This window comes from Bos indicus x Bos taurus, chromosome 14, assembly GCF_003369695.1.
Source record: "Bos indicus x Bos taurus breed Angus x Brahman F1 hybrid chromosome 14, Bos_hybrid_MaternalHap_v2.0, whole genome shotgun sequence".
NCBI lineage: Eukaryota > Metazoa > Chordata > Mammalia > Artiodactyla > Bovidae > Bos > Bos indicus x Bos taurus.
This window is the reverse complement of record NC_040089.1, coordinates 24738080-24746766: the sequence shown is the minus strand read 5'-3', so window position 1 is coordinate 24746766 and position 8687 is coordinate 24738080. Positions and strand designations below refer to the sequence as shown.

The 8687-nt window shown below is 47.9% G+C and overlaps 1 protein-coding gene across 3 annotated transcripts in view; it reads right to left on the bottom strand.

The window, feature by feature from the left end:
• Window positions 1-317: 317 nt before the first annotated feature.
• The window catches only part of FAM110B (family with sequence similarity 110 member B), a 142214-nt gene continuing 133844 nt past the window's right edge, over window positions 318-8687 (bottom strand). For all 3 annotated transcript variants that reach the window (XM_027561023.1, XM_027561022.1, XM_027561024.1), the window contains one exon: window positions 318-3192. In XM_027561023.1, the coding sequence (XP_027416824.1) occupies window positions 1738-2880 (1143 nt within the window). In that variant the 5' untranslated portion in view covers window positions 2881-3192 and the 3' untranslated portion in view covers window positions 318-1737. The remainder of the gene's footprint in view (window positions 3193-8687) is intronic.

Here is an 8687-nt window from a genome sequence, read left to right as displayed (position 1 = left end):
GTAACAAGTAATTACAACTTAAGAGTTTGGTGGAAGATGTAAAAAATCCTGATTTTAAGAAAAGATAAAAAACTGAAAGTTGTGAACTAAGCAGCAGCAGCAGATTTTAGGAACCCCGGTGAAACTATTTTAGCAAAAAAGCACACTGATCTAGCTACAATGAAGAATACAGCTGTTCAGAATAATTGTGATATGGTGAAAATAACTTAATGAAATGCTGTTTCTTCAAGACCCTCAAAAGTCTCCTTCTGGCTCACAGTCCAAAGTGAAACTTGTGTGGAGGGAGTGAAGGAAAAGACAAAGAGAAACCACCACCATGAAAGCCTGCACCAGAGCTATTTATTAGAGTAATGTTTCTTTGTTTTTTCTTCTTCTTAAAGATTTCATAAACAACTGAAGTATGTACAAAGTCTTACAGCATTTACAGCATAAAAAGTGTCCTATGAGCTGATGAAGGCTAAGGCAGTGCTGCTGGGAGCTCCAGGGCATTTCTATAAGAGCGAGGAAGCCGAGCATCCCAGGTGGACCCCTTGGCTACTGCAGGATGACTGTCAGCTGAGGGACAGCCAACTAGACCACCTGTAGGACAGGTTATGGGGGAACAAGCTGATATGCAGCCCTACGGATCTTCGGGTTGAAAAGCTACACAGAGTCATGTTTCAAGTTCCCTGCAGCCTCACAGGTTAACATATGCATGAGGACATAGTCATGCTGCCCAGATCTGGTTCAGCTACCAAAGGTACTGACTTCTGAAGAGAAGGCTCTAAACTGATATGGCTGGCATTTCCATTTGTGTTCGGTGGTCTTCAGGTAGTTCCCACCACCCAAGCCCCATTCCCCTCTCCCAGATAAAACAATTACAACAAAGGGAGGGAGGAGAATCCACTTAGAGTTCTCAACCAAAAAACTAACTTAAAAAAAAAAAATTCAGTATCAGCTCTAGGGTGGCCAGTTCTGTCAAATGATTGATAGTCAAAATTTCTAAATCAACCCAAATCAGATCAATAGCAACAAGCCCCTCTTAACACCCAACCTCCTGATTTAATCCCCTTCATTGTATTTGATTGTCTTTCCTTGGGGTCAGTATTACACAGAACCATCAAAGTTTATACACCAAATCAGACACAGAACATACGTGTCCCCAACCATTACTTGTGTAAATGGCAAGAGGACTGTCAATAATAAATGACTGACATCGGATTCCCCACTTTCTTTCTCAGAAAGCCCAGCCCGGGTCTCTCTGGGATCCCTCACTATCTGTTTGATAGCAGAGCCCATTTATTTTCCCGTTAGGATCTCACATGTAGGCAAATAGGCTTTTTTTTTTTTTTTTAATTCAAAAAGATGTTACTCCCAACTTAAAAGCCAGTTGATAAAACCTTTAATTAAGACACCATAGCGCGGGATATAAAAACACTAGAACCACATAAATATTGAAGAAGTTGTATACCGTTTTCCGTGTAAACAGTTTTGCCAAAGATTGAAGCCCTAAATTAGGATGTGGCCTGACACTTTGGGGCGGGTGACGCGCGACCGGCCAGGCTCTGCAGCGATGGTAGCCGAGGACGCCAGGTCAGTCCCCGTGTTGGCGGGCATGCAACTGGAAAGACATTGCACAACAAGCAACACAAAGAGAGTGGAGAAGCTCACAACACTTCAAGGAGACCTCACAACCTTCACAAGTGCCGAGGCGCGGACAGAGACCCCCCTGCCTCCCTCCGGGCGCGCTGCTGCCTCTTACACGTGGGACACCTTCTGCGACTCCCTGGCCTGTTTGATGCTGTACAACCACTTGATGATGCGCGCGTTCCTCTCGATGGCGGAGATGCCGTAGGGCACCCGGTCATTGGCACTGTCATCGTTCCTAAGGTCACTGTTACTGTCCTGAGACTGTTCGCAGTCCGAGCTGATCATGCTGGCGCTGCGGAAGTTGAGCGAGATGATGTCCGAGTTGGCCCGCGCGAAGTTCTCCATGCCCAGGTTCTCCAGCTCCTCTGGATCCAGTCCGCAGTAGTTGAAGAAGCGCTCCACGTCGGCGTCCACGCGGAAATACCTATCGCTCAAGTCTGACTTGGAGCGCTGCAGCGAGGGTCTCCGGCCCACCCCGCCAGCCGGCTCGGCCGCCTCGGCCTCGGGGGACTTCACTGCGGCCGGGGCGGCCACCTTGGGCTTGGGGGGCAGCGGCGGGGCGGAACTGCTGCAGGGGAGGATGGCCTTCAGGGGCCTGGCCCCGGGCCCCTGGCGGATGTCCGAGGAGCTGTGCGACACGTGCAGAAAGGCGTCGGCGGCGGCGGCGGCGGAAGAGGTGGGCTCGGGCGGCCGGCGGCCCACGTGCGAGCCGCCCTCCTGGGGGCTGCCCCGGCCCGGCGCGGGGCGCGCGCGCAGCGACTCGGCGAACGAGTGCCGGTGCAGCTCGGCCGCGTCAGCCCGGGGCGCCGGCCAGTTCCGCGCACTGTGCTTGTGGCCCGAGCCCGTGCTCGAGCCTTCGGAGCTGTTGAGGATGTTCTTGAGGATCTCCAGCTTCAGGGTCTCGCGAGGCGCGCCCCCCTCGCTCTTGGCTCCGCCGCCGCCGCCGCCGAAGCCCTTGAGCGTGGGGCTGCCGAGCGCGCGCTTGGCGGCGGGGCAGACGGGGGGCTTGGCCAGCACCGCCGGCTTCACGGGCTCCTGCTTGGCGTTGATGACCTCCTGGCTCTTGACGTACTTGGCCTTGTCGGCCTCCAGCCGCTCCACGGCGCTGAGTCTCTTGGGGTTGGGCTCCGCCTGGCGGCGAAAGTAGTCGGGCCCCTTGTTGAGGATGCGCAGGGGCACGGCCGACGTGAAGGTGCCGGCGGGGCTGACCGGCTTCACCATGCTACCTGTCTGTAGGCTCTCCGTGGGCATGGCGGGCACTCTCTCCCCGGCGGCCGTGGTGGATGCTCGTGTGCGCGCCTCCGGATGCGCCGGGCAGACACATGTGCGGGCGGCACAAAGCGCAGCGGATGGTCCGGAACCGAGGGTCAGCGGCGGCGGCAGCGCCTCATCTCCTGCTCGGTCACTGCCCCGGGACTCTAATCCCCTCGCCCCCTCGCCGGCCGGCCGGTGCGGAGAGGCCACCAGCCTCCAAGTTCCTTTAATCGGGCCTCGCCGCTCCTTTCTCCTCCCCGAAGGATGTGGGAGTCTCCTCCAGGTCTTTGTGTTCAACTGCAGGCAGAGCTGAAACACACAACAACCAACCGCGGGTTAGGATGGGCGAGTGACATCACGGCTGTAGCAACAGCGAAGCCGTGCGCCCCCGCCCTGCCGCCCCCGCCCCGGGGCGCCCCCCGCCAGCCCGGGAGGGAGGTGATCCCGGCGGCTGCATGGGGCCCCGCCGCCCGCGCCCGGCGCTGGGAGGCCGGCGCGGCTCCGGAAGAAGAGCGACGGAGGGTTCCCACGCGCCAACTCCTCCTGGCGCCTCCCCATCAGAGAGACCCGCCTCCCGATCACGCCCGGCCCCGGCATCACTTAAACCCAAACCCAGGAAACACGAGATGACAGTAGAAATGTTGGTCCGCAAAGCCCGGTTCCCAGTTCATGACATGCCACTGGATTCCTGTGGCTCTCTTATCTGCTTAGGCTACAGTCTCGGTGACTTCTAAGATGCCTGTTTTGCAATGATGCAAAACTTTTGACTTCTATCACTCTAACAAGCACCTAACGCTTCAAAAACTTAAAAGATGGCAAGAAACGACAGTAATCACAAAACGGTTTTAAAAAAGTCAACATGTTTATCTTATTTTCGCTAACCAGTGTATTTGAAAACACCATCTCCTGTAAACGAAATGTGTACTAAGTTCATCTCATTAAATACAAGCTTTTTTAAAACTAACCAAGCACCAGACAAAAACACCCCTAGAAATACTTCTAGATCAACCATATAAAAAGATATTCTGATTATAAATGCTCCATAATTTTTCACACAATGGGCAGAAATCAAGTTTTTTTAATGTATTTTTCCAAGTCCCCCAGAGAACTAAGAAGACAAGGTGTAAATCATACTTAAATATGTTACTTTATAGAAAACTTGTATAACAGTTAAGCATTCATGGGTCTTATTTATGACCTTCTGAAAAACTTGACTCCCCCACCCCTCAACCAAGACCACTACAGTGAAACACTTATTAATACTCCCAAGATAAATCATTCTACTTAAAGCGATGGGAGTAACAGACCACTTACCTGTCTCCTGAGAAACCTGTACATGAGTCAGGAAGCAACAGTTAGAACCAGACATGGAACAACTGACTGGTTCAAAATTGGGAAAGAAATATGACAAGCCTATGTCTTGTCACCCTGCTTATTTAATTTATATGCAGAGTGCATCATGTGAAATGCCCAGCTGGATGAATCACAAGCTGGAATCAAGCTTGCCAGGGGAAACATCAACAACCTCAGATATGCAAATGATACCAATCTAATGGCAGAAACTGAAGAACTAAAGAGCCTCTTGATGAGGGACTGAGAAAGCTAGCTTGAAACTCAATATTAGAAAAAACTAAGATAATGGCATTGGCTTCCATCACTTCATGGCAAACAGAAAGGGAAAGAGTGGAAGCAGTGACATTTTATTTTCTCGGGCTTCACAATCACTGCAGATGGTGACTGCAGCCATGAACTTAAAAGACACTTGTCCCTTGGAAGGAAAGCTATGACAAACCTGGACAGCATATTAAAAAGCAGAGACATCATTTTGCTGTCAAAGGTCCATCTAGTCAAAGCTATAGTTTTTCCAGTAGTCATGTATGGACATGAGACTTGGACCATAAAGAAGGCTGAGCACAGAAGAATCAATGCTTTCAAAGTGTGGTGGTGCTGGAGAAGACTCTTGAGAGTTGAAGGTGATCAAATTAGTCCATCCTAAAGGAAATCAATCCTGAATATTCATTGGAAGGAGTGATGATGAAGCTGAAGCTCTAGTACTTTGGGCATCTGAAGCAAAGAGCTGACTTATTGGAAAAGACCCTGATGCTGGGAAAGACTGAGGGCAGGAGAATGAGGTGACAGAGGGCCAGATGGTTGGATGGCATCACCGATTCAATTGACTGAATTTGAGCAAACTCTGGGAGATAGTGGAGGACAGGGAAGCCTGGCGTGCTGCAGTTCATGGGGTGGCAAAGAGTCAGACATGACTTAGTGTGCTAACTACTACTTAGCACATGATACAGTGTCACATTTATCTCTGCAGCCCTCTGAACACCTCTGTCGCTGCTGGCAGAGAACACTGATGAGTGAGCGCATCAGCATTCCAAAAAAGGGTTCAGACTTAGCATCATTGGTTATAATTAGGAGTATTAAGAGAATAAGTATTTAACTAACATACTGAAGTTGAAACTCCAGTACTTTGGTCACCTGATTCGAAAACTGACTGATTTGAAAAGACCCTGATGCTGGGGAAGATTGAAGGCGGGAGGAGAAGGGGACGACAGAGGATGAGATGGTTGGATGGCATCACCGACTCAATGGGCATGTGTCTGAGTAAACTCTGGGAGTTGGTGATGAACAGGGAGGCCTGGCGTGCTGCAGTCCATGGGGTCACAAAGAGTCGGACACGACTAAGCGACTGAACTGAACTGATTCAACTAACATATCCAGTAACTAATTTACAAAATAAATAAAGTGGTATTAGTATAAAAAAAATCAGAGCTACCCCACGTCCAAGGTTAGGGGCGGCCGCTGAGAGGAACTACCCCATGTCCGAGGAATGGTAGCTGCGCAGGCGCAGGAGAGAGGAACTACTCCACGTTCAAGGTCAGGAAGGGCGACCTCGTCCAAGATAAGGAGCAGCAGCTGTGCTTTGCTGGAGCAGCCGTGAAGAGATACTCCACGTCCAAGGTAAGAGAAACCCAAGTAAGACGGTAGGTGTTGTGAGAGGGCATCAGAGGGCAGACACACTGAAACCATAATCACACAAAGCTGGCCAATCTGATTGCATGGACCACAGCCTTGTCTAACTCATTGAAACCAAGCCATGCTGTGTGGGGCCACCCAAGACGGATGGGTCATGGTGGAGAGGTCTGACAGAATGTGGTCCACTGGAGAAGGGAATGGCAAGCCACTTCAGTATTCTTGCCTTGAGAACCCCATGAACAGTATGAAAAGGCAAAATGATAGGATACTGAAAGAGGAACTCCCCAGGTCAGTAGGTGCCCAATATGCTACTGGAGATCAGTGGAGAAATAACTGCAGAAAGAATGAAGGGATGGAGCCAAAGCAAAAACAACACCCAGTTGTGGATGTGACTGGTGATAGAAGCAAGGTCTGATGCTGTAAAGAGCAATATTGCATAGGAACCTGGAATATTAGGTCCATGAATCAAGGCAAATTGGAAGTGGTCAAACAGGAGATGACAAGACTGAACGTCGACATTCTAGGAATCAGCGAATTGAAATAGACTGGAATGGGTGAATTTAACTCAGATGACCATTATATCTACTACTGTGGGCAGGAATCCCTTAGAAGAAATGAAGTAGCTATCATAGTCAACAAAAGAGTCTGAAATGCAGTACTTGGATGCAATCTCAAAAACGACAGAATGATCTCTGTTCATTTCCAAGGCAAACCATTCAATATCATGGTAATCCAAGCCTATGCCCCAACCAATAACACTGAAGAAGCTGAAGTGGAATGGTTCTATGAAGACCTACAAGACCTTTTAGAACTAACACCCAAAAAAGATGTTCTTTTCATTATAGGGGACTGGAATGCAAAAGTAGGAAGTCAAGAAACACCTGGAGTAACAGGAAAATTTGGCCTTGGAGTAAAGAATGAAGCAGGGCAAAGGCTAATACAATTTTGCCAAGAGAACACACTGGTCATAGCAAACACCCTCTTCCAATAACACAAGAGAAGACTCTACACATGGACATCACCAGATGGTCAACACCGAAATCAGATTGATTATATTCTTTGCAGCCAAAGATGGAAAAGCTCTATACAGTCAGCAAAAACAAGACTGGGAGCTGACTGTGGCTCAGATCATGAACTCCTTATTGCCAAATTCAGACTTAAACTGAAGAAAATAGGGAAAACCATTAGACCATTCAGGTATGACCTAAATCAAATCCCTTATGATTATACAGTGGAAGTGAGAACTAGATTTAAGGGACTAGATCTGATAGACAGTGTGAACCAGCCTGATGACCTATGGATGGAGGTTCATGCCATTGTACAGGAGACAGGGAGCAAGAACATCCCCATGGAAAAGAAATGCAGAAAAGCAAAATGGCTGTCTGGGGAGGCCTTACAAATAGCTGTGAAAAGAAGTGAAGCAAAAAGAAAAGGAGAAAAGTAAAGATATAAGCATCTGAAATGCAGAGTTCCAAAGAATAGCAAGTAGAGATAAGAAAGTCTTCCTCAGCGATCAATGCAAGGAAATAGAGGAAAACAACAGAATGGGAAAGACTAGAGATCTCTTCAAGAAAATTAGAGATACCAAGGAAACATTTCATGCAAAGATGGGCTCGATAAAGGACAGAAATGGTATGGATGTAACAAAAGCAGAAGATATTAAGAAAAGGTGGCAAGAATACATAGAAGAACTGTACAAAAAAGATCTTCATGACCCAGATAATCACAATGGTGTGATCACTCACCTAGAACCAGACATCCTGGAATGTGAAGTCAAGTGGGCCTTAGAAAGCATCACTACGAACAAAGCTAGTGCAGGTGATGGAATTCCAGTTGAGCTATTTCAAATCCTGAAAGATGATGCTGTGAAAGTGATGCACTCAATATGCCAGCAAATTTGGAAAACGCAGCGGTGGCCACAGGACTGGAAAAGGTCAGTTTTCATTCCAATCCCAAAGAAAGGCAATGCCAAAGAATGCTCAAACTACTACACAATTGCATTCATCTCACACGCTAGTAAAGTTGTGCTCAAAATTCTCCAAGCCAGGCTTTAGCAATACGTGAACTGTGAACTTCCAGATGTTCAATCTGGTTTTAGAAAAGGCAGAGAAACCAGAAATCAAATTGCCAACATCTGCTGGATCATGGAAAAAGCAAGAGAGTTCCAGAAAAACATCTAATTCTGCTTTATTGACTATGCCAATGCCTTTGATTGTGTGGATCACAATAAACTGTGGAAAAGTCTGAAAGAGATGGGAATACCAGACCACCTGACCTGCCTCTTGAGAAGCCTATATGCAGGTCAAGAAGCAACAGTTAGAACTGGACATAGAACAACAGACTGGTTCCAAATAGGAAAAGGAGTACATCAAGGCTGCATATTGTCACCCTGCTTATTTAACTTATATGCAGAGTACATCATGAGAAATGCTGGGCTGCAAGAAACACAAGCTGGAATCAAGATTGCCGGGAGAAATATCAATAACCTCAGATATGCAGATGACACCACCCTTATGGCAGAAAGTGAAGAGGAACTAAAAAGCCTCTTGATCAAAGTGAAAGAGGAGAGTGAAAAAGTTGGCTTAAAGCTCAACATTCAGAAAACTAAGGTCATGGCATCTGGTCCCATCACTTCATGGCAAACAGATGAGGAAACAGTGTCAGACTTTATTTTTCTGGGCTCCAAAATCACTGCAGATGGTGACTGCAGCCATGAAATTAAAAGATGCTTACTCCTTTGAAGGAAAGTTATGACCAACCTAGATAGCATATTCAAAAGCAGAGACATTACTTTGCCAACAAAGGTCCGTCTAGTCAAGGCT